The sequence below is a fragment of the Cucurbita pepo genome, chromosome 4, assembly GCF_057944985.1.
Source record: "Cucurbita pepo subsp. pepo isolate OVF chromosome 4, ASM5794498v1, whole genome shotgun sequence".
Classification (NCBI taxonomy): domain Eukaryota; kingdom Viridiplantae; phylum Streptophyta; class Magnoliopsida; order Cucurbitales; family Cucurbitaceae; genus Cucurbita; species Cucurbita pepo.
The window spans coordinates 9,512,992-9,537,560 of NC_141801.1; the positions used below are offsets into that span (position 1 = coordinate 9,512,992).

The 24,569-nt window shown below is 36.6% G+C and overlaps 2 protein-coding genes across 2 annotated transcripts; one reads left to right on the plus strand and one right to left on the minus strand.

Annotated features, from left to right (window-relative positions):
- Nucleotides 1-238: 238 nt before the first annotated feature.
- LOC111793337 (nuclear cap-binding protein subunit 1) lies at nucleotides 239-12,756 on the minus strand. Its single transcript, XM_023675175.2, has 19 exons — nucleotides 12,558-12,756; nucleotides 12,404-12,463; nucleotides 12,010-12,066; nucleotides 11,099-11,170; nucleotides 10,182-10,244; nucleotides 9,851-10,027; nucleotides 9,522-9,653; nucleotides 8,887-8,953; nucleotides 7,668-7,867; nucleotides 6,690-6,760; nucleotides 5,923-6,007; nucleotides 4,698-4,766; nucleotides 4,480-4,598; nucleotides 3,820-3,958; nucleotides 2,200-2,700; nucleotides 1,728-2,027; nucleotides 1,443-1,627; nucleotides 743-851; nucleotides 239-587 (listed from the first exon to the last, which is right to left on the minus strand). The coding sequence occupies exons 1-19, from the start codon at nucleotides 12,639-12,641 to the stop codon at nucleotides 474-476; spliced, it is 2,604 nt and encodes an 867-aa protein (XP_023530943.2). The 5' UTR covers nucleotides 12,642-12,756; the 3' UTR covers nucleotides 239-473.
- Nucleotides 12,757-13,357: 601 nt separating this feature from the next.
- On the plus strand, nucleotides 13,358-17,057 carry LOC111792109 (RNA-binding protein Y14). Its single transcript, XM_023673444.2, has 4 exons — nucleotides 13,358-13,757; nucleotides 15,663-15,799; nucleotides 16,468-16,607; nucleotides 16,694-17,057. The coding sequence occupies exons 1-4, from the start codon at nucleotides 13,487-13,489 to the stop codon at nucleotides 16,737-16,739; spliced, it is 594 nt and encodes a 197-aa protein (XP_023529212.1). The 5' UTR covers nucleotides 13,358-13,486; the 3' UTR covers nucleotides 16,740-17,057.
- The last annotated feature ends 7,512 nt before the right edge of the window (nucleotides 17,058-24,569 follow it).

Here is a 24,569-nt window from a genome sequence, read left to right on the forward strand (position 1 = left end):
GGTTGGCCTCGGCCCTCGTAGGCTCTAGTCCAAATCGACGAGATGAGGCATAATTTAAGTACTCGAAATGGAAAGGTACATACAAGAAGCTCTATTCTTTTAACCTCATTATCTCATTCCTTGGTTTCAATCATCCATCATCTAAAGTTCCATCCCTGTCAAGATCTGCACAATCCCATAACATAACTCTTTGCTTGGAAGATATGGAAAGAAAATTGTCATTTCGTGACGAAATAAATGATTGTAATACCCGAGCAATTTAAGATAGATATTATGATACACGAATCCATGAACATAACTCGACAAGTACAATTAAACCGGTATCTATAACGATTGGCTAGCCTAATATGCATTTTTCGTGTAGCCAAATGTTATGTAGTGATCTATCTATCTAATCTACAAAAAGAAAACAGAAGAAGGATTGAGGGGATAAATAGAAAACGTTTAATACTAAAACAAATCCGATTACACTGTTAGATCGAGTCCATAGATCGACGTAGGCTGCAGTAGACTGCTTTCCTGAAAAGCGGGTGTGCATCTTCTGCTAATAAGACTTCTGCATCCAACTTCTCGATGTGTGGCCATATCTGTGAATATCACGATAAATGGTTCGAGTAAATATTAGCGTTCGGGTCATGTTGTTCTGATAGTTTTTGATATAGACCATAATTGTTTTTGTATCATTATTAGTTTTTATGATTGGCAGTCCTCAAAGTATGGCGCTCTAAGAAACGGAAAGTACCTCGGAAGCGTATTGTCTCGAGAAGGCCTTGACGTATCCTAAGGTTGTTAAACACCATTGTTCATTTTCACCTACAGTGTAGGCATGCTCTGTCCCACCGTTCACTTGACTGCAAAATGAGAAAACATAGTAAACTTGTAACGACCCAAGTCCACCGCTAGTAGATATTGTCCTCTTTGGACTTTTCCTTTCAGACTTCCCCTCAAGGCTTTAAAACGTACATGCTAGGAGAAGGTTTTCACACTCTTATGAAGGGTGTTTTGTTATCCTCCCCAACCAATGTGGGACATCACAATCCACCCCCGTTCGAGGCCCAGCGTCTTCGCTGGCACTCTTTTCTTTCTCCAATCGATGAGGGACCGACTAAATCCACCCCCCTTTGGGGCCCAGCATCCTTACTGGCACACCACCTCGTCTCTACCCCCTTCGAGGAACAGCGAGAAGGCTGGCACATCGTTCGGTGTCTGGCTCTGATACCATTTGTAATGACCCAGATCTACCGCTAGCAGATATTGTCCTCTTTGGGCTTTCCCTTTCGGGCTTCCCCTCAAGGCTTTAAAACACGTCTGCTAGGGGAAGGTTTCCACACCCTTATGAAGGGTGTTTTGTTCTCCTCCTCAACCAATGTGCACAAAACTCATAATGGAAGAAAATGAGAAGGCAAAAATATAATGGATCATCATCTTCTTGACAAGAAAACCTTTTTTCAGGTCTTGAATCTTCATTGTCCATATCCATGGCTGCTGGTTCTTCTTCGAGGTCCATAGCATTCGTATCGGTTGGATTAATAGACTTCAAATCCTGCAGCGTTTGTACGCTAGATGCCGCTGGAAGGCGTTCGGTCAATATACTGGAGAAGCTTTTGTATAAGGATAGAAATAATGTCTGCACATGGAAAGAGATAAGGCGCTAAGTTGCTAACTCTCAATGTCGGTCCATGTTCGATGAAGGAGGTGAATGTTATTTCTAGACTTAGAATCCATACCTCGTTCTCCTCGAGCGCTCGGGCAAGAAGAGCTTCTTTGGCTTCCAACGAGTCTCGTATCGATTCTTCCTGCTCTTTTGCTTTTTCAGCATAGGATTTCAATCGCTTCAGTCTTACAGGATTCTCTCCCATAACAGGTTCACCATCGACAAGTGCGAGCTTCGATTCAGCAGCGTTCAATTCGTCTTGTGTCTTCACTACAGCTTCTTCAGCTGCAACAATATCTTTCTTCAGGGAGGATATTTCTTTCCTAAGATCGGAAATACGATTATACGTCTTGCACAACGCATTCCTTAATATCTGTGGATGAGGTAATAAGAAAAAATTTTAGTTAAAACTTATTTCCATGAGTTACCATCACTTAATCCAGAAAGCTTGAAGAAAACACGTAAATTAAATCATGTTGAAATCGAACGACGAATAATAACGAGAATCTGTGGCAAAGTAGCGAAAAGGAAACGGAACCATGTACCTCCCATGGACGATCTGACGTATGATACTGCTCGATGTTTTCTGGAGAAAAGATCCACCTGATAATGGCCAAATTGGATATTAACCTGTAACCCATCATTCTATCAATTGCTATTGCCGTCATTTGAGTATTGTTCTTCCAGTAAGAACTCACTTCAGATATAAGCAAGACCTGCTTATCCTGATCAGGGCATATTCTTGAAATCACTTGACCATATCTCTCCAAAACTGTTATCAAATGAGTGAAACTCTTTGACCCAATATCTAGAAGAGTTTGCACGATCACCACGAGCGAAACATCAAAACCATGCTTAGGAATTACAGTTTCATCGAGCCATGAAATTACTTCCCGTGCTGCAGCCCGTCCTTTCACCATATTGTATAATTCAGCAGAAAGTGCGTGTTGTTCATTTTTTTCTCCGTCGTCTTCAGTAGAAAATTTGAAGTTTGGTCCGCCCTTGGGAGGTAGCAACTCTTCTAAACCGGGCGCATTCTCGATGCTCTACATAGTCACAATGTACTTGACATGTCAGAGAACAAAGTGCAAAATCAGGAAGGATAAGCTCATATTTATTCCATGTTCTGATTTATCAGGCATACACAAATATTGAAAGATGAAACATCCCACAGTACCATAGCCACCGTTCGGCAGATCCTCTGTAACTCATTGTTCTTCTCATGCTGACCGATAAATTATACATTCTGTATTTTCTATGAAGGACCGTTTTTGTAACGGCCCAAGTCCACCGCTAGCAGATATTGTCCTCTTCGGGCTTTCCCTTTCGGGCTTCCCTAAAGGCTTAAAAACACATCTGCTAGGGGAAGGTTTCCACACCCTTATAAAGGGTGTTTCATTCTCCTCCCCAACCAATGTGGGATATTAAAATCCACCTCCCTTCAAGGCCCAGCGTCCTCGCTAGCACTCGTTCCTTTCTCCAATCGATGCGGGACCATCACCAAATCCACCCCCCTTCAGGGCCCAACGTCCTTACTGGCACACCGCCTCGTGTCTACCCACTTTGGGGAACAACCTCCTCACTGGTACATAGTCCGATGTCTGGCTCTCATACCATTTGTAACTGCCCAAGTCTACCGCTAGTAGATACTGTCCTCTTTGGGCTTTCCCTTTCGGGCTTCCCCTTAAGGCTTTAAAACACGTCTGCTAGGGAAAGGTTTCCACACCCTTATAAAGGGTGTTTCGTTCTCCTCCCCAACCAATGTGGGATATTAAAGTCCACCCCCCTTCAGGGCCCAACGTCCTCACTGGCACTCGTTCCTTTCTCCAATCGATGTGGGACCGTCACCAAATCCACCCCCCTTCGGGGCCCAACATCCTTACTGGCACCGCCTCGTGTCTACCCCTTTCGGGGAACAACCTCCTCACTGGCACATAATCCGGTGTCTGGGTCTGATACCATTTGTAACGGCCCAAGTCTACCGCTAGCCGATACTGTCCTCTTTGGGCTTTCTCTTTCGGGCTTCCCTTCAAGATTTTAAAACACGTCTGCTAGGGGAAGGTTTCCACACCCTTATAAAGGGTGTTTCGTTTTCCTACCCAACCAATGTGGGATATTACAGTTTTGTTTTATAAACATGCCGAGTATGATAGACGGACAAATACCTGCTTAATTTTATCCCAGTATGATAGACGAACTTCTCTATCCAGAACCTCCTTGACAAACACTCGCTGTGGAGCCCATTTTGGAAGTTCTAAAACATAAGCCCATTCTTCCCATGGCCATATAAATTGAAAATTTGATCTGCATAAATAGTGGCAGAACTAATGTTAATACCCAGGAAATCTAACCTTAAAAGGAGAGCATGATTTTGTGCAAGTAACCACAAATAGTACATCTTGAACACAATAACAGCACACATTTGTTATTGTAAATTGCTTCAGAAAATTTGCATGATTAAATGAATCCCTGAATCTTAAAGCATGCACCCACTTCAGAATCAATCATATGGAAGTTTTGTGAGCATAAACACCTTAAGGATGTTACATGTAACAATATCCAATCTGTTTACAAGATTTTGATATTCAAAGCATCAAAACCTGAGGTTTTTCAAGCCAAAAGTTTCTGACAGCATTATAAATCATCACCTTTTCAACAGTTTTCTCTTGCGATAGGATAGCATTTCTAGATATCGTGTTCTAAGACGGATGTGGAAAAAAGATAATAACATATGCATTCAATAAGCCAGAAGGTCCATAACGCATGTATTGCAAGAAAGTTAATGTTTGCCCGCATGATAGTGAGCTTTTAGTGTTTGAACTTACAGATGGTGTGAAAACCAAAGTATTAGCCGTATGCGGCACTCCATGTCTAGATCAGCTATTTTCTCAAACAGAGCACGAACTGCACCAGCTACAACTGCAGGAAAGGCCCCAGGAAGAGCCTAAATATACCTCATAGTCATATATTTTCCCATATAAGACTTTTGGTCGAAACGAAAAAGAAAGGAAACAATTTTTTTTTCAATAACAAAAGCACGTACCTTACAAAGGTCAATAATGACCAGCGTATAATAAATAGGCTTGAATGGTGGTTGTGGTAGCATGAGTAACTGCAAGTAATATCAATATTTTTGAGAGAGGAAGGGGGGAAGCAACTTTGAGTATGACTTCTTAAAAATCATAAAAACTCAATATAAAGAGAAAATTAAGAAAATATATATTTTTTAAATGAAATAGAACTCTGAACAGTTGTCCTTCTCAGCTAAGTTTGAGGTGAACCAACTATTCTCCCCTTATCGTGTGGAGCGATCAAATTTCAAACAAGTTTTCTTGCCTTGAGATATTTGATTAACGAGGTAATCTGAATCTTACTTTCCTTTGGGTTGATTCATTACCATTTTGGGGTTCTTAGATATTTTAGATCTAAAGGTCTTATTCTTCAATAAAGATGTTAGATCGAATTCCCAAGAGTTACAATCATTTGGGATAAAATCAACTTGATTTGAGAGTTCTCGCATTTGTGATTTGCATATCCATGAGAGTCTTTAGAACCAATTGGCTAAGGTTTTCAATAGGTAATTAGAATCTTACTTTCCCTTGGGGTGATTCTGTATCACTTTGGGGTTCTTAGATACTTTAGATCTAAGAGTCTTATTCTTCAATAAGGTTGTTAGATCGAATTCTCAAGAGTTACAATCATTTTGGATGAAATCAACTTGATTTAGAAGTTCTAGTATTCGTGATCTAGGGGTTTGCATATGCATGAGGGTTCTTAGGACCAATTGGCTAAGGTTTTCATATGAGAGAATGTCCTTCATTTCTCGTGGGGCTGTTAGTTTGCTCAATCTCTTTGGTTTTGGTGGTAGGAATCGTTTGGCTTATGTTGGGGCCTGAAATTATGACTATTACGCTATGATTGAGGAGACACACCTAAGTTCACCTTTTCGGGAGAAGGGAAGAGCTTCATGTCATGCTTGTTTCTTTGTAACTTTGCGGAGAGTTCAACTCGACAGAAACAATAGGATATTTAGAGAGCTAGATTGAACGCCAATAGCATTTTGTGGAGAGAGTTCGGCTCGAGAGAAACAATAGCATTATGTGGAGAGTCTCCCTCAAGGATTGGATGCCAATAAGAGATCTTTATGTTACTACTTTTGTTTCATGGTTTTTAAGCTCTAGCCTTTTGTACATTTCATTCAATCATAAAATTGGGAAAGAGGAAGACAACAAATGCTTCAATAATTAACCAGAAAGATAGCTGCACACCTGCGAGAAGATTGTCTCTGCCATAAGATACTCATATCTAAAAGGTACAGGGAGACCAACCATGAAAGACGCACATTCCTTTCGACTAGCTTTGCATGAAACAAGACAAATAAACCATTGTTACATGTTGAATTTCAACTTATTGAAACGTATAAAAACCTCATTCCATAAAACATTTAAAAGAAACTCTACACATTTATTCGCATTATATAGTTAATTGATTCGCAGTATACGAATTTACAACAGAATATTGGTTAAAAGGTACATAAGGCTTTCACATTTGGTCACTTAAGTTAAACTTGGAGGACCTGTCCACTTGAATATACAGTGTAGAGGAGAATATACAATCAGAATGAGGCAATAAATCCTATTGAGAAACAAGCCATACAGTCCACAAAAACCGCAGTTAGGAGGATTTATGACAATAACAAGAATCACAGATAGACTAATCTATCTTAAAAGCACCTATTGTTTGTTTCTTTCAAACTAAAACATGAACAATCAAACAGAGCCTTCTATAATTCCTTCAGACTTTCCCTTACTTTCCTTCAATTTGTTTCCGTAGATACCATCTTTTAGAACAAAAACATGCTAATACAGAGTATTTTAAGTGCATAATGATCTTCCCTTCACAAGACACCTAATCATGTTGTCAAATGCAACGTTCTTGAAACGATCTCTCCTAAAACCTAACTGATTAACAGATGAGGGAGAGCTTAATGGTCTTGTATTCATTGTTAAATTATAGATATGGAGAAATTACGAACCAGCCATTGAAGAAAAGAAGCACATCTAAAAGATACTCCTCCACGACAAAACGATCAATAGGTTGCAGATCCTGCATCAACAAAGGTCGAAGAAACACGCACATTCAATTGAGGACCACGTTTGAATTTGGTAATATATCATGTAATCATAAACCAATAAAAGAAAATATAACCAGGCTAAAAGAGAAGAGTATAGAAACTCATTCACAACTTTGCCCCAAAAGTCGAGATTTATAAATGATACAGGGATTTCTTTTCCAAAGTTCCATTTACATGATCAAATAAAAGAGTATAGAAATTCATTCACAACATTTCCCCAAAAGTCGAGATTTAAAAATGATACGGGAATTTCTTTCACAAAGCTCCATTTGTATGATCTATATATCATAAAATGTCACAAAATTAACTGAAGAACAAATTTGATAATCGTTCTCATAGTTATAAATGCCCAATTACCTAGGACATAGTACAGGCACTCTATTTTCTGCCATGTATTAGTGTCAAATACAGACACACCTCGACCGGGATACCACCTTTTTTATTAGTGCCTTTTCAAAGGAATTTTGTAAAAATGTGTTTTGACTTGCTTAAAAGAGATTATGGGCTAAACCTTGTAGTACTACTACTAGTGATGCCTTTGAAATTTATGAGAGATGGGAATTGTTTAAAATTTTTTAGTATAAATGATCTTTAGGAAGCTAATATCTCAAGGGAGACAGCCAAAATAAATTATCTCATTTATGTTGCAAACAAATCTAATAGTGCAAGCTGAAAATGTTGTAGTTCATTGTTGTTTTGTTTGGAAATAAAATATAACAAGGTGTGCTATCAATTGGACTCCTTTTTGATTGAGGCCAGTAAAACAAATTAACACTATATATAACTCCTTACACACAAAGTCTTAGTAATCTATCTTTTGTAGATAACATTCACAAGTCGACAAAACGAATGACGTTAATGATAAAAAATAAATAGTACCTCAAATTTACTTGATGGAAATATATTAAGCCGACGTATCCTTTGAGGATAACTTAACTCTGCATCATACTTCTGTTTACCATAAGTAATGCCAGAAGGTGTTGAAGGTGAATCAGGTTGCTCCGGACAGCTGATGCTTCCAAATTCATGGGACTTACCAGCAACCAGCTGAGCTTCAAATAGAAGGTGGGGCCTTGGAACTATCACATGAGAAGATGTAACAATTACTGAAAGTACAAAATATAAAACTCTACATCACTGACCCACCTCTAAGACTCATAGGTATATTTTCTTTGTAAATACTTTGTCATACACTGTTGCGCCCCTTGGGGATCTCTCCAGTACGACTTCACAAGACCCAGTTTCCCGTCCCTGTATCGTCTATACCATAGGTATCTAGAAATGTGTCGCACAACCAGAGGATTCAAGAGCTCTGCTAAATTTGGAAATACTATAGCTGTGGGGCTCATTTCCTTATCTATTCCCAATGGAGAATCCCTACCCCGTGATATGTTTCCCCATGAAGCCGACTGTACAAGGCATCTTCATGGAGTTCTCTCTCAAAGCCTTTTCTTGGTTTTTCTCTTCAAGATATTTATCCCTATAGGAATGCTTTATTATATCCTTATTTCTATTGTTGCTGTCTGGTTATGTTTTTGTTCTTTCATTTAGTCCTTGATCTATATGTTTCTTAGTTCGGTCTTGCTGTTGTTTCCTTTTACTCTCTTTCACTCCTTTTGGAGTTTGTATCTTTGAGTTTTAGTCTCTTTTCCTTACATCAATGAAAAACTAATGAACAACAACATTGTTGATGAATCCTTACTGCTAGTAATATTTCATTGACTCTGGAGAGAGAAAATTCAAAAAACCAAGCAAACAGAGACGAACTAGATAGCAAGGTTCCATCAAAAGAAGATACTGAACTAACATACATTATCAAGGGTCAATTTAAATTCTTGCAACTCAGTGATCGAGACCCACTTAGAGAAACTCTCAGAGATACCAATGCATCTCACAGAAATATGAACGAAAATGTAAGGATTCTAGATGTAAATAGGGTTCTCAAAGTTACTACTATACCAATCCCTCATGGCATATGCTTTCAGCAGTTCTATACATGGATCAATTTCCTTTTATTCACTGTAAAATATAATGATATAGGGACATAAAAGGACCAGAGTAAATAACCAAATTGAGGCTTAAAGTTTAAGAAAATCACCACTATCCACTTTCCATCCATCACTAGATAACACTTGTATGCGTCCCCATAAATCTTCTAAAAAATCCTGAAACGACCACCGAAACAAAAGGATTAATGTAACTTATGTTGCAAATTTCATAACAAGGTGATAAAACCAAATTTATCTATTTTGAGCTCTGGTGAGAGCACGGGGAGGAGGGAAGACAAGGTGGAAGCTTTTTCTACATGGCCTGGTTTATGATTAGAATTCTTTCACTGTTGCTTACAGTAATTTGTTACGATTTCTTACGGCCACAGGTTTTACTTTATAGTTAGTTCGCCTTGTTGGTTGAATTTAGTTGAGGGTTGTTAATCCTGAGCCAGTCGATAAAATATAGATAAGAAAACAAAGAAACCCCTAGTAAACAAGCTTAACTTTTAAAAACAAAATCATTATCATACTAATTGTGTTCAGTTCCAATCATAAGGCAGAATGTCCAACTGAAATGACATAGGTTTTTCTAATGACATAACAGATTCAACACCATGACATTTATAAACTAACGGCATTGCCGTGTATATATTGAAAAAGCAATCAACCCGAAACAGTTTCCCAATCAAGTAGAAAAGTTTAGAATTATGATAAAGAATTACCGCAACTAGTGAAATTATACCTTCTCATTAAGAGTTTTCTCAACTTCACCAGCATCCTCAAAAAAGGATAAACCAGTGTCCACGGTATGCCTTCGAATGCTTAAGTAAGCTTCTACTCCAACCATTACTCTCTCAAGCTCTTCAGGAACTTGCTGCGCACGAAGATGAGTTTTCAATGAAAGAGGCTCTTTGGCCAACATGAGTATAGCTCAGCAATTAAAAACAAGTTCGTAGGTTTGAAATCCTCATCCCACGTGTTGTTGTAACATTCTAAAAATAGTAGAGTCTTCAAATAATTCTTTTAGAGCAATCATAGGAAGAACCAAATTCAGAGACAAAACAACAATACCTCAACCAGTTCAGCTCCTCCCCAGGGAAAACAGGATAGAATGCAAGATATGTAAAAGTCAGCGCGTGCCTGCCATGCAGGGTTTCCCTTCTCTTCATCCACTGTTGTGGCAGCTGAAGATAATAATGTTTCAAAAACAACAACTAGAGAAGTGGACAGCAGGACTTTACTGCTCATCTACATAAGACAAAAAACAATGAACCCATTTAAAAGGTCAGAATATTTTTTTAAGATGACAGAAAAAAACTATAATACGTATGGTTTTCAAATTTAAACAATGATAATATCTCGGTCATAAACAATGTATTGTTAATAGCAAAACCAAGCATACCAGGGTAGTTAGAAAGCGTAACAAAATTCGGATCCTGTGGCAATTTCCAGTGTTTAAGGCATCCTGAAAAAGAACTAAGAGTAAGATAAACGAAATATCTCTGATGAAATAACTAAAATCCGAATACTAAGGATGGGAGTCGAACATCCCGAAAACTTTTTTTTTATATGAAACAGCAGATTTGTATTCATATCAGCAAAAGGAAAACAAGTTGAGGGCAAGGGGTAGGGGAAGAACCCCTTCCCAAACAAAAGAACTATCACAAAGTAAACCTTCCAATTTCTAACAAACAAGGCCAGGCTATAAGTACACCATCTTTTACAATTGGCGCACTAAAAGGAGAGTAATCGCAGAACGTAGATACTTGTCCTCGATTGCACCGTACATTTTTTAATATCTATGAGTGTTCAAGCCAGCTTGCAAACACTTCAACTATCTGACCCTACTACATTTGGTTGTCAAGGTGACTCGTAGGATTTTTTTTTATTGGCGATCTCCTCATCGTGCAGCATTTTATTTAATGAATAAAGTTGTTTACTACCCAAAAAACTATTGAATAGGCCAAGAACTTATTAGGCACAAAATTGAAAGTTCCAACCTATTAGCTACAAAATTGAAAATCTAGGGACTAAGTACACACTTTAAAATTTTCAGATCAATTATACACGACTTTAAAAGTTCAAGAACTAAATATATAATTTACCCATTTCTTTTTTATTTTTTGTATGGAAGTGCCTTACTTCACTTCACTAAGACAATGACAATGTCTCTTTCTCGCCTCTCACTTTGAAATTGAATTTGTGAGGATTTGTGGTTGGGGTCATAAGAGAAGTTCAGAAAGGAAGCAACTCGGCAGAAAGTTCGAACGGCACAAGAAATGAAAACATCTAAACCATGTGATCCGCAAAATCGCTAACCTGAAAACTTTTGTGAGTTTGGTCCACAATTTTCTTCACGAAGTCTTCATTTTCCAAGTTTATCAACCCAATCTGTATGCACAACAAGATAGATATATAACCATCATTGAAAATTATAAGTAAACTTCCAGGAAATATTTTTAAGTAATCTGCTAAACATTAAAGCAAAAAAGAGAGAAAGAAAGGAAGAGAGACCGTGTTTACCAGTTGGATTGAGAGTATGAAAAACAAGGGTATGAAAAACCATTCCTCTTGTGAAAGAATATACAAAGGGAAGAGGGAGCCAAAGCAACAAACCAAACTAGGGAAAAAGAAAGAAGGTTTGTCTTTTCCTGAAGGAAACATACAATTTTGTTGAATCAAATCATACACTACAGGAAAAAGAGGAAATGCCCGACCACGTAGCTCTAGAGTTATAAACGATACATGAAGAAGAACAGAAAAGGAAATAGCAAAAGGAAGGCCACTGCATTTCATAACTTTGAATCTAAAGCTCTGTCTTTTCATGGGAAACATGTAGAATGGATTTGTATGTATAGCTACTTCAGTCGTGCTCGTCCTTTCCCAAAAGCATCCTTTTTCTAGGAACATGGTCAACCAGAAATTATTATATTCGTGATTCGTCATCCACTAATGCAGAAAATGCTCTAGTTATCCATTCTCATATGAGGCTAAAAGGTTTATTAGCAACTAGTCAGCACGAAGCTCTTTATCATGCTCAAAGACAAGCCGATCCTTCGTTAGGGACTTGATAAATAAGATTTATAATGCTGTACACTACTATACATGTGAGACATAACTAAGAAGATCAAGCTAAATCACACGAGATAGCAACATAAGCACATCATTGCAAGACAGAAGTTTTAAGAAAAGAAATCCACAGTAGGTCTGAAGAATGTAATGTACTTTACCAATGTCCCGTACAAAGGAGTCTTATGAGGCAATTGTTCAATACATTGTAGAAGGAACTGCAGACGAGAAAAAAGAAAAAAGAGTAAATACCACAAGCATAGAGTAGTTACACACGACTCGAACAAGCCAAGAAGGGATACAACTAAAGAAGTAGCCAGCAAAAAAAAAAAAAAGAACTCAGTTCACACGTGCTGCTGATATAGTAATTCAACCAGTATAATTTCACCCAATACAAGGACTGCAAATTTCATCAAGACCCAGATAAATTACAGAGCACACGTGCTGCAGATATAGTAATTCAACCAGTACAATTTCATCCAATACAAAGACTGCAAATTTCATCAAGACCCAGATAAATTAAAGAGCAAAGAATGTGCAGAAGCAAAGAATTACAGGCAAAACTTCATCTCCATAGTGATCCAGCTCCCGCCTAATCGCACCAAAGCAAGTTTCCTGCAAAACCCAGATGAAAATCAACGGCCAGAAGTCGAATACCGGCGTACAAATGGAGGAATATAGAGAGAGAGAGAGAGAGAGAGAGACGAACAATATGGTCTTTGAAGTCGGAAGAGGTGCCATATTCCGGGGACTTGTCGCCAATTCGAAGAAGAAGACTCTTCCAGCTGCTCATTACTACCCAGAAGAAGGAAGAAAAATGTTGGTAGAGGGAAAATAAGGAGATGGGGGAAGTGGGTTCGAATCAACACACAGGACTGTAAAAGCGATTATGCTTTGAAGAGAAGAATGACCTATGAACGCAAATGAGGGGTTTTAGAGAGAGAGGAGTGGAGAGTAAGAACGAACATTGGTCTTATAATTATTAAAAAAATTCAATTTTTACTTTTATTCAATTTAAATCTTAATTTGAACGTTTTTTAAAGGATTATTTTTTTTATTAAACCTAAATTTTAAAAAATTTTAAAAACAAAAAATAAAATAGGCCGAACCAAAATATAAAAATGAAATTACAACAATGCCCACGAGTCGGGCAGGGACGGGAAGCCTTCCATGTCACCATCTTGACAAATTATTTCATTCTCTAGCTAAATTTTCTATTTATTTTTGTATGATGGGTTTATTATTTTCTAAAAATATATTTATTTTAAAATTTTTATTATTCGATATAATTTTTATTAAATAGAGATAAAAAAAAAATCATTAGTAAATAAGTATATTTCATATATTATATTTTAACAACATAATTTTAAAAAATAGATAAAATATAGTCTTTAGCTTAAATATTCTTAAATTAACTAATTTATTTTATTAAAAAAATAGGATTTAAAATGAAAAAAAAAATATATATATATATATATATATATATATATTAGAAAAAAGAAAAAAAAATCTAAAAAGAAATTGGGAAACCCTTGTTTGGATTCCCAAAACCCTGCCATTCCCATCTTTTTCCTTACCGTTTGCCCTTCAGCATTTGGCAGAACCGATTTGGAGCTCTGAGAGACCTTTGGGTTAGCTATGGCCAGCGCTGATGTTGAGGCTGTCGATTTTGAGCCCGAGGAAGACGACCTCATGGACGAGGATGGAGCCGCCGAAGCCGATGTCTCCCCACGAGCTCCTTTTCCTAAGCTCAAATCCGCCATTACTGGTGGCGCATCTTCCACGTTGGCCGGTGGTTTGAAGAAAACCAAGGGTCGTGGATTTCGAGAAGATTCTGATCGTAACACCCGTCTTGCTGGGTCGGACTTCGATTCCCTCAACTCTGCTGATGGCCCTGGCGTCCAACGATGTTAGTCTTGCCTTTCTCTCTTTCTCTCTCTCTCTATCTATCTATTATTCTCATTTACTTAGTTTGACTGATTGCGTTTTTTTTTTTTCTTTTTTTCTTTTTTTCTGTTAATGTCGGTTAGTTTTCCCTCTTGTTTCAATAATGCAAATCTTAGCTGAAATTTTGGTGTTAAAGATTCATGTGTATTAGCTATATATTGCTTCTTGGAGTTAATGCAAGGTTGGTTTCTTTTAGGAGTTTGGTGGTTGAGAGGATCTTCGGCTACTTATCTAAAGAGGAAGAATTTTCTTCTTTCTAGGGGGGAACTGGGGAAGTATAACCTTGGTTCGTTTGGTTCTTTCAAACGAAAGTTATTTACAATATGGGGTTAGTTCAATTGGGTCATTCAAATGAGCTTACTTACTCTTTATCCCTTTAAACCACAAAAGTTATTAAGAAAATGAAGAAGTTAATCGGGAACTTTATAGGGAGAGGCAAATAGAGAGGGTGGCCGCACATTGTGAAATGCTCATCGTTCCCTTACCTTCCTCGTTGGTTGCTTAAAACAAGGAAATTTGACCTTTTTGTTCTAGTGTGGGTTTGTAGATTTTCCTTGGAGGGATCATTCAGCATCAGCTGATTATGATCAAGGACGGGTTAAATGGTCTCAGTTGGTTCACTTGTTCTCCTCCATCCTCTTGTCCTAAATCCCCTTGGTTCCATGCCAATAAATGTTGATCTTTAGTTGGTCAGTTCTTCTATTTTAAATTGGAAAAGGGGAGACATTGCAGGATTGGTCGGGTGTTTTAGACCTCTACTCATTCCTAGCTTGTATGATGTATGATCTCTCATACATCGAATATGAGGTTGAAACTCATATAGATGGAATAAACTTTACCCTCATAAGTAGAATTTGCTAATTATGCATCCTAGTCAATAAGAAGATTCTAAATTGTGGTCTCTGGGTATTTTGGAGTTTTATCGTGCAAATCGCTTCTCTCTAAAGCTTTTTTGAGTTATTTGTAGTACAATAGATGTGGGGTATGAGCATTTGAGTATATGTCAATTACCGTTGAGCTAGGTTCATTTTGGTTTGTGAGTGCTCATTGTATTCTAAAAAGTTTGTCTTTTGAGATGTAGCGTTCTAAAGTTCCTAATAGGATTCAAGTTTTCTCCGTGGTCCCTTGTCATCTATTTCATCAAAACTAATGACAGGAATATCGGATTCAGTGATGAAATCCTTGAATCTCTCCCTTATTCCCAACAGTGTATTAACCTTAGGAATAGTGTAGAGGATAAGCCACCTTTTATCGTTCACCCTTTTCCTATGGCTGTTGAATGTGTCTTCCTGGAATTTTGCTCACACGGTTGTATGCACATGTATTTTGCAGTCTTTCTCTTGAAAGCCTAAAATGATTTGCCTTTTTGGTGCTAAAATGGTTCTTTGGTGAATGCTTGTATTGCTCATCTTTGGCACTTATGCTTGAAAAGACGCGATTGATTTTTTTATGATACTCTAATACTAGGAATGATTTCTTTGTTTTGATTCATTTTGTAGCTCTCCTCTGGAGCTCTTTTAATAAACTTTTTTAATTATTATCCCTATCTTAGAGATTCTAACTGGGGAGCTCTTCATAATTTCTTCGTTTGGGTTTGGGGTACATCTTATCCTCTCCCCTTTTGTGCACTTTTTCAATGTTTTTTAGTTATTTATAGAGTTTTTGTCTACTGAACAAGAAAAGCTACCCAGGACTTTAGTCAAATCAAGAAAATAAATTCATAGACAATTATCCTCTTGGATTTAAGCGTAAACAAATGATTGGATGTGTCCAAATTTCCATAAACAAGAAAGTTCACGTGTGAGGCAGTAGATCCATTAGCTAGTGCACTTTTTGAACAATTTCTAATTCTAGTTACTGTGTGTAGCTATTGAAGGATGGATCATTCTGGTATCTGGTGTACACGAAGAGGCACAGGAGGATGATCTACAAAATGCATTTGGTGACTTTGGGGAGATAAAGAATTTGCATCTAAATCTCGATCGCCGTACTGGGTTTGTCAAGGTATATTTGGTTACCATTTATTTTTATTTTTTCCTATAGAAACCGGAACTTATGTTTTATCTGCTTCCTATTAAGGAGAAAAAGAATATGCATATATGTGGTTGTTTCATAGTTAAAAATGTATAATAACTATGTAGTTTCGAAAGGAATCCAAATAGAAAACTCATATTTTGATGATGATTGTATGGTTTGTAAGAATGGAGTAGTATTGTAAATTCTATTTTGATATTCAAAAACAATTTAATTTGCGTATTCTCCCTTTTCTTTGCGTCCCTTCCCGAAAGCACGATAAATTATCTTAATATCAAGTCTACCAATTGGGGCAGTTTTTTTCAAGCTTCATTTGAGTTTCTAGCATCTTTCTTTAGCTTTAAACTTCGAAATCTGGATTATTTTGGTGGTAGATATCTGCATCGGTAACACATTGCATGCATATTACAATAGTCTGCTTTGCCATAGGTTATTAAGTGACAGCCGTCTGTATTGGAGCTGTAAGTAGAAATTTTTAGTTCTAATATTATATCCTGAGTTGATTGATGAAGACGACTATTCGGGTTTCCATTGCATCTCATCTGTTATCTATTGTTAACGATCCCCGACTCAGAAATTTACCGATTTTCCATTGTGCTGAAGTGCTGATTAATATTTACTATTTTGGTTTTGGCAAGGGGTATGCGTTGATCGAATACGAGAGCTTTGAGGAAGCAGAGAAAGCAATATCTGCCATGGATGGAGCTGAACTTCTGACCCAAATCATCAATGTTGATTGGGCATTCAGCCGTGGACCCATCAGAAGAAAGAACACAAGGTATGCTTGCTTCTTCAAGATCCATTCAATATTTGCAAGGGGAATAATCACAGTCTATATAACCTCTTCTTCTAATTTAACCGCAGACCTGCACGAGAACGACGTTCGAGGAGCCCAAGGAGGAGATATTGATCTGGAGGTGTAGAACTCCAGGTGTGGTGTGGTGTTTATGATTTTAAATTGGAAAGGTGTTGTGTTGTGGATTAGATATTAGGTGATGTTTCTACTGAGCTCTTACTCAACTCTCTCAAGATTCCCCTGGTTTCTTGGGGGATCTGAAGTTGATGATATTCCCCCTTTTTCCTTGGATTACTTGAGGTTCATGCTTTTTTGTGTTGAAACCTGCTATTTTGTATATTCTTTTGTTCCAAATTTGGTTCGGATCGAGGGTTTTGGATTTGGTCGTTCTCCGAACGCTCTCGTTGGAATGACATGTACTCTTTTTCTTGAGCTCAGAGGTTGAAATTCTCTATGATTTATAATGAACTATTATAGTATTAATATTTTGACCTCAATAACCTCTTTTTATTTTTCTTCTAGTTACTTAAAAATTTTAAATAAAATATTTTCAAGAAAATAATTGAATTGAACGAATATTCTTTTGCAATAAATAGAATATTCTGAATGATTCATCATCGATCTTAATTTTTGAAAATCATAATTGTTTTATTATTATTATTTTTCGATTATGGATTTTTTTTTAAGTAAAAGATTTGAATTTGTGTCAAATTAAAAAAATAAAACCCATTTTTTTAAAACCCATTTTTTTATTTTTCAAATTTTAGTTTTGTTTTTTAATATATATATAAAAGAAAGTAAATTACAAAGTAGAAATAATATTTATAGGCTAAGTTTTTTAAAATAAAAAAATTAACTCATTTTATTATTCAAAATCAAATTCATACGTTCATTTACGATTCATAATTTACAGACTAAAATTTGAATATCTTATAAAAATAATCAACACGTCAATTTTACACCTTTAAATGCATCAGTCGAACAGGTAGGTTGCGACGATTAATGAAAAAATTGAGTGAATTTATGGGAAAATAAAAATGAAATTTTGTATGGTAAGAAATGAGCATTTGAAATTAATGTGTTTATTTAAGTGGAAAATAGAGTGTTTGGTGTGAGAAGACAAAATCCCGTAAGGTGTCGGAATAAAGCCAAACACACAGCCTTAAGCATTCACCTGGTTTATGGTAATTCCAATCACATGGCCCCCTCCACCCACCCCCACCTCATTATCACCCCCCCCTCCAACTTTCAATATTTACAATCTAACCCTTTCTCTCTGTCCCGACTCTAATCTTACGAGTAATTATAAGATCCCACATAGGTTAAAGAGGAGTGCAAAAGTCGAAACATTTCTTATAAGACTGTAGAAATCTCTCTCTAACAAACGCATTTCAAAACCATGAGACTGATGACGATACGTAACTAACAGTGGGCTTGGGTTGTTACAATAATTCTTGGTTTGGTTTATGTTGTGCGCCAAAACGGAACAAATGTACTCACAACACCAATGAACGGAATTACACAAAGAGACACCAAGATATTTACGTGGTTCGGAGAGAAGAAGTTCCTTTACATCCACGGGTAGCAACCAATCACTAATAAACTCAAGTGTTACAAGTGAATGTCTCACTCTCACACTACAAACTCTCTCACCAATATGTCACTCAACAAATACAACACACTAAACTTTTCCCAATCCCGATATATAACTAAACCCTCGTATGACTAAATCTAATTCAAATAACCAAATCAAATCTAATCTAAATAACCAAATCAAATCAAAACTTATGACAATTTACAACCGTTTATCCATCTTTTATAACTATCGTCCTTCTAGTTTTACTCTTGACATTTTTAAAAACACTGTCCCGAAATAATATTTGTTGACAAAAAAAAAAAAGTTGATGTCATATTAAATTATTATTTGATTCGTACATTTGGACTCTTTAGATACTGCTTGACACACGAAACTCAATTTGCTGGTCAGTACAAATATATATATATATATATATATATACATACACATTCGACCCACCCATCAACAGAACTCGTGTCTATGTGACATGTTTCGTTTGCATGTAATTTAGCGACACGTGAGTTTTCGAATGGTTATGGTTAAGAATAGAATTGGGATCGAAGGTCTGTATTGTGATTGATATTCATAACCTTTAAATACAAGCTACCAACTAATACCTATAAATAAAAAAATATAAACTAATTAAATATGGATAATAAAATAAAATATACGAGAAAAGAATATTAAGATATAATATTTAAGAATATTCCATAACTAATATATTCTCTAAATATTATACAATTTTTTTGAAGGGTTATTGAGAAAAGAATATTAAGATATAATTGAAGGTACATGGATTGAGTTCACAATGGAGAACTCTTACGGTTTCGGTAGTGTGTCGTCGGAGTTCACAACGGAGAACTCTTCCTTCATGGATTAGCTCCGTCACGACCTGGAACAGTTCGGGAAGGTACATGGATTGAGCTATCCTTATTCGAATCAAACCAAGAGAGATAGGAAAGACGTTGTGGCACACGAACAAATGAGGAGTGGATTAATAATCGAAACTGCGTTCAAATGACTAAAAGGAACTTAAAAGAATTAACGTTATCTATATGAACAAAGTGCACCTTCCTTTTCGATACCTCAATCATAGCAATTTTATGGTTAAACGTACTTTACTTGAGATGCACGTGAGTGATACAAAATATGTTGAAAAGACTCTGGTTGGCAAGAAACGAGGAAGATTCAAATCTTAGGTATGGATCGTCGGCTGTCAGAGAGCTGAAATTCAGACGAGTACGTTCGAGTGAATCTATATATATATATATATATATATATATATATATATATATATATTAGTTTTGATATTAAACAATAGAAAAGAAATGTAATTATTAGAGGCAATAATTGAAGAAAAAAGGGAAGCTGTTCAAACTCAATTATTTGACAAGAATTAAAATTGTACACTGCCACCCTTTTATGAACTCAAAATCAATGAAAAAGGCTGTACATCTTAAATTCACTCGACAACGACCAAGTCAACTCCGTTAAATTCGATGTTGTTCGTATGTTTTCTTTTGTTCTTTGGCTACAACAACGTCACTTGATTCGTGAAGTTCGTATCTATCCTTCTCGACCTTATTTTATCCAAAGGATAAAGAAAAATCGAACCGTGTGCTCAAATTGCATTTCACGAACACCTTGTATATTTACTAACTTGACTATAACATTCCATAGTCATTAGTAGCAGATATTATTCGTTTTGGCCCGTTACCTATCACTGTCAATCTCACAGTTTTAAAACACGTCTGCTAGGGAGAAATTTTCACACCCTTATAAAGAATGTGTCGTTTCCCTCTCTAACCGATATGGGATCTTACATTGACACATTAGGATATGAATCCTTGTAGACTGAGATAGACTACATTCATTCGGTCGGGTCACCAAAGCTACGTTGATAAAAGTTGACTGGCTCGATTGACCAGAATTAGAGTCCCTCACAAAGGATTTTGTAGTTCTACGGTTATGTCGAGTACATGTTACTGAGTTGTCGGTACCTAATATAACAAAAAAACGAATCAACAATAAAAAAAATTCGAAATACGAAACAAAAACATTCAAGCGTTCGATGATCGAAACCCATCGTAGGGAGGGGGTCCCCAAAATTAAGGGAGTGGTGAAATAATTAGAGATGAAACAGGGGCCATATCTGCTACACAAATTGCAGCAGCCATGGCCGTAAATGCACCTCCTTAACTCTGTCAGCCTTACTTATACCTCCATTCAACATGCCCTTCTCTCTCTTCATAACCACACCCTTCTAGTTATCCCGGTTTCATCTGGGTCGGGAGCATAGTGTCACGGTCATGCTCGTCCAGGGCGTGTTGCCATGGCCGCATGCCCATGACAAGCCAAACCCTTGTCATGTCTTTTCATTCTAGTGTTTTTCCTTTTGTAATTGTAGGGCGTATGACGCCTAAAAAATATCCTGTCTAGGCCTGTCAGACATAAAATGGCTCAGAATGTGGGGGATATGACTAGTTGTCAACTTCTCCCTACCCAAAGTTATATATGCTAAGCCGTTGTTATCTTTCTCTTGCTTGCTTATATAACGTCTCTTTCCAAAATCTCTCTCTCTCTCCTCGTTTTCTAAAACCTTCTTTTAAAACCGAGCCTAGAGGCTCGATCATACGTCGCTTGGCCGTAGGCGACGCAAGAACAAATTGGCTGAGCTCACTTGTCGTTGGAAAGTGAGTGCCGCACAATCGCTAGTCCGCTGCCTTCGAAAGTGCGATTGTGTCACATAGCTTACCTAACATCAAATATATACTATCGATTAAATGGTTAAGACTTCGAATCTCTTGCTCCACAAGTTGTAAGAAAACGTAAGGCCAGGATTCAATATCGACGTTTAAGACATACATACCTTGTCTTACCTAGTTGACCTATACTCGAGTTGAAATTTGTGCAATTTTTTTTAATGTATAATTTTTTAAATTTAAATTGTATTTCACATTTTTACTATTTTTAAATATATGTTTAATAGCATAATTAGAAATTGCATTTTTAATTTATAAATAAAAAAATAATGGTAGTTACCCACTAAATATTTTGTTTGAATTAATTTATGAACTTAATTATTATTTTACAATATCTTATAAATTATAATTATATTTTAACGTTAATAAAAATAAATGAGTATTTTATCTTTTTAATTATAATATGGATTTATTAATTTATTAATTTTCATGATAGATGAAAATAAATTAGAGTTTTTTTAGTTCACCGTACCAGAGTGAACCCAACCTCTCGGGTTGAGTTGATCCGAGTTGTCGGGTTAAATGTACACCGAATCGGAGGTTAATAAAGATTAGTAAAAATAAAATTAAAAAAAATGGACACTTTTTTAACCTAGGGTTACAACAAAATCTAAGTTACCCAAATAGGTCACAGAAACTTACCCAAGCGGGTAAATATTTGCTGCCTTTTTTACTTTTAAAACGAGATAATATTATGATATTATTTCCAGAAATGGAAACAGAAAAAGACTTTAAAAAATCATTTTCTTTTTACTGATTCTTAGGAGACTTTTTGGACTTTGGATTCCTTTTTTACCATGCTGGTAATTTATTAATTACCAACCTTGCCTTTTTACACCCAATTTTTACTGTTTTAGAATGAATATTTTCAGTGGTAGTAACATTGAATTACTAAAATGAAAATGTACCTTGTTTGTTACCGTGGTAATAACCATTTTTTTTAATATAATTTTTATTATTAAAATTATTCTCACTACGACGTAGTACTGGTTCATATATGTACCTTTCTTTTACTCGAGCACCACGAGCTTAACCCATATCAATTAAGTTATTACATACAAATAATAATAATAATAATAATAATTGAGTTTTTTTTTTTTTTTTCATAAAAAAATATTTTGAGTAAATTAAATTTGTGATTTTAAATTTTTTTGGAACCAAGTGGGCATTTATGTAATATTAAAAATATTTATTATTAATTTGTATTTTTAATTACAATTTTGTAATATTAGTTGAATATTAAATTATAGGGATAATTTAGGAAATCATAGCATTTATAATGATTAGAGCCTCCAATTTAATAGTAAATTTGCAATCAAACCTTTTTGGTACAATTTCTATGGTTTAATAATGAGTGTATGAAAGGGACTTGTGAGAGTATGCTATTTCAAAAATTGATGCGATTCGGTTTCGGATTAATATTTTGGAACCGTTTCGGAGAAAAAAATAGACTCCAAATGATTGGATTAATAGAATAATATCGTCTCGATAACTCCCGTCAATTTCAGCTATCAATTCTTGCTTTTGGAATTCAGTTTTCTCCCTCGTTGAGTCAGCCCATATCGACGGTTTGCCCTCTTTTCGACGATAGTGACAACTAGTGGTGACAAACATAGCACAGCGGTTCTGGTGGTGAAACTTAATCATGCTGTAATTCATCCCCTCTTTTTCGTGGTTTTTTTTTTTCTTTGTCCCTTTGCGTTTCTAGCATTGGTGGATCGAGGACGTTACTTCATCTAACGTGTTACGGCTATACTGGGAGATTTTTAGTACACGTGAGGTGAGTTAGTCACTAGCCTAGGTTTTGTGGTGTTCTTGCATTCTGAGTGTAACCTGTAATGACTTGAGTTCTACGACTTCTCTAAAGGTTTTTACTGTAAAAAATCTGTGAATTTGCATGGTTTTACTTCTTAAATATTAAAAATTATAAATAATTCAATTTGAGAAACACACTAAAAAGATCTAACTGCAATTAGAATTAAACCCGAGATCTCTAATAAAGTGTAACAACCCTACAGACCAAAACCCTATAAGCTCGATTAAGGAAGGTTGCTGTAACAGAGACAGTCGGTGAATTGTGAGATCCCATATTGGTTGGAGAGGGGAACGAAACATTCCTTATAAGGGTGTGAAAACCTCTTCCAAGAGACTGTTTTAAATCTTGTAGGGAAGTCCAGAATGGAAAGCCAAAAAATGACAATATCTGCTAGGTGTGGACTTGGGCTGTTACAGTTACTTCGAGAGTTATAAGAGACTTTATCTCAACCGATGAGAAACGACACCTCATTGGAGGAGTCGAGTCCCACCCATCATAGTGGCTCGTGAATTATATGATCAGTTTTTATACTCTCATGATTTACCCATAAACATAGGTACGAGGTCCATAAATTGACAACTTAAAATACACGATACGTGGCAAACAATGTAGTTTGACGACCTGTAATCTAACGACCAACGTCGTCTGAGTTACGGGTAGAGTATGGATAAAGAATGTTACGAAAATAAATGTGATTTTGTTAATAAAAAACTTTCTCCTTGGATTTGGAACACATTTAATGCAATTTATAAGTGGACCAATTCTTAGATTCACCTTTAAATTCAAATACAAAAGGTAGCGTTTTTATTCCCACGTCTCGATATTATCCGCTTTGACTTGTTATGTATCGCCGTCGACTTCATGGTTTTAAAACACGTCTATTAAGGAGAGGTTTACATACCCTTATAAAATGATTCGTTTTCGTTTTCAACCGAGGTGAGATCTCACAATTTACCTCCTTGGGGGGGGCCAACATCCTTGCTGGGCACACCGCGTGGTGTTCGTCAACCTCATGGTTCTAAAATGCGTCTATTAAGAATGATGTTTGCACACCCTTATAAAATGATTCGTTTCCCTTTTCAACCGATGTGGGATCTCACAATCTACTCCCTTGGGGGCCAGCATTTTCGCTGGGCACACCGCACGGTGTCTGGCTCTGATACCATTTGTAACAGTCTAAGCACGCTGTTAGCAGATATTGTCCGCTTTAGCCCATTACGTATCGTCGTCAACCTCACGATTTTAAAATACGTCTACTAGGGAGAGGTTTACACACCATTATAAAATGATTCGTTTCCCTTTCCAACCGATCTGGGATCTCACAATCTACCCTATTGGGAGACCAGTGTCGTCGCTGCGCGGTTGTTCGGCTCTGATACCATTTGTAACAGCCTAAGCCCTCCGTTAGCCGATATTGTCTACATTGGCCCATTACGTATCGTCGTCAACTTCACGATTTTAAAATACGTCTACTAGGGAGAGGTTTTCACACCCTTATAAAGTGCTTCATTTCCCTCTTCGACCGATGTGGGATCTCACAATCTACCCGTTGGAAGCCCAGTGTCTTCACTGGGCACACCGTGTGGTGTCTGACTCATATACCATTTGTAACCGCCTAAGCCCACCGTTAGTAGATATTGGAAAATATTGTATGACCAAAGTGCTCCATTTCCCTCCTCAACCGATATAGGATCTCACAATCTACCCCTTGGGAGCCCAGCGTTTTCATTGGGCACACCATGTGGTGTTTGACTCTTATACCATTTGTAACAGCCTAAGCCCACCGTTAG

Bases quoted from the DNA above. Each gene is read 5' to 3' on its own strand.
- LOC111793337 (XM_023675175.2), bottom strand. From the start codon at position 12,641: ATGAGCAGCTGGAAGAGTCTTCTTCTTCGAATTGGCGACAAGTCCCCG. The intron at 3,959-4,479 runs GTAAGTTCAAAC...CTATTTATGCAG, and splicing joins CTTTGGTTTTCACACCATCT to ATCAAATTTTCAATTTATAT. The intron at 2,701-3,819 runs GTATTTGTCCGT...GTGACTATGTAG, and splicing joins ACTGGGATAAAATTAAGCAG to AGCATCGAGAATGCGCCCGG.
- LOC111792109 (XM_023673444.2), top strand. From the start codon at position 13,487: ATGGCCAGCGCTGATGTTGAGGCTGTCGATTTTGAGCCCGAGGAAGAC. The intron at 15,800-16,467 runs GTATATTTGGTT...GGTTTTGGCAAG, and splicing joins GCCGTACTGGGTTTGTCAAG to GGGTATGCGTTGATCGAATA. The intron at 16,608-16,693 runs GTATGCTTGCTT...ATTTAACCGCAG, and splicing joins ATCAGAAGAAAGAACACAAG to ACCTGCACGAGAACGACGTT.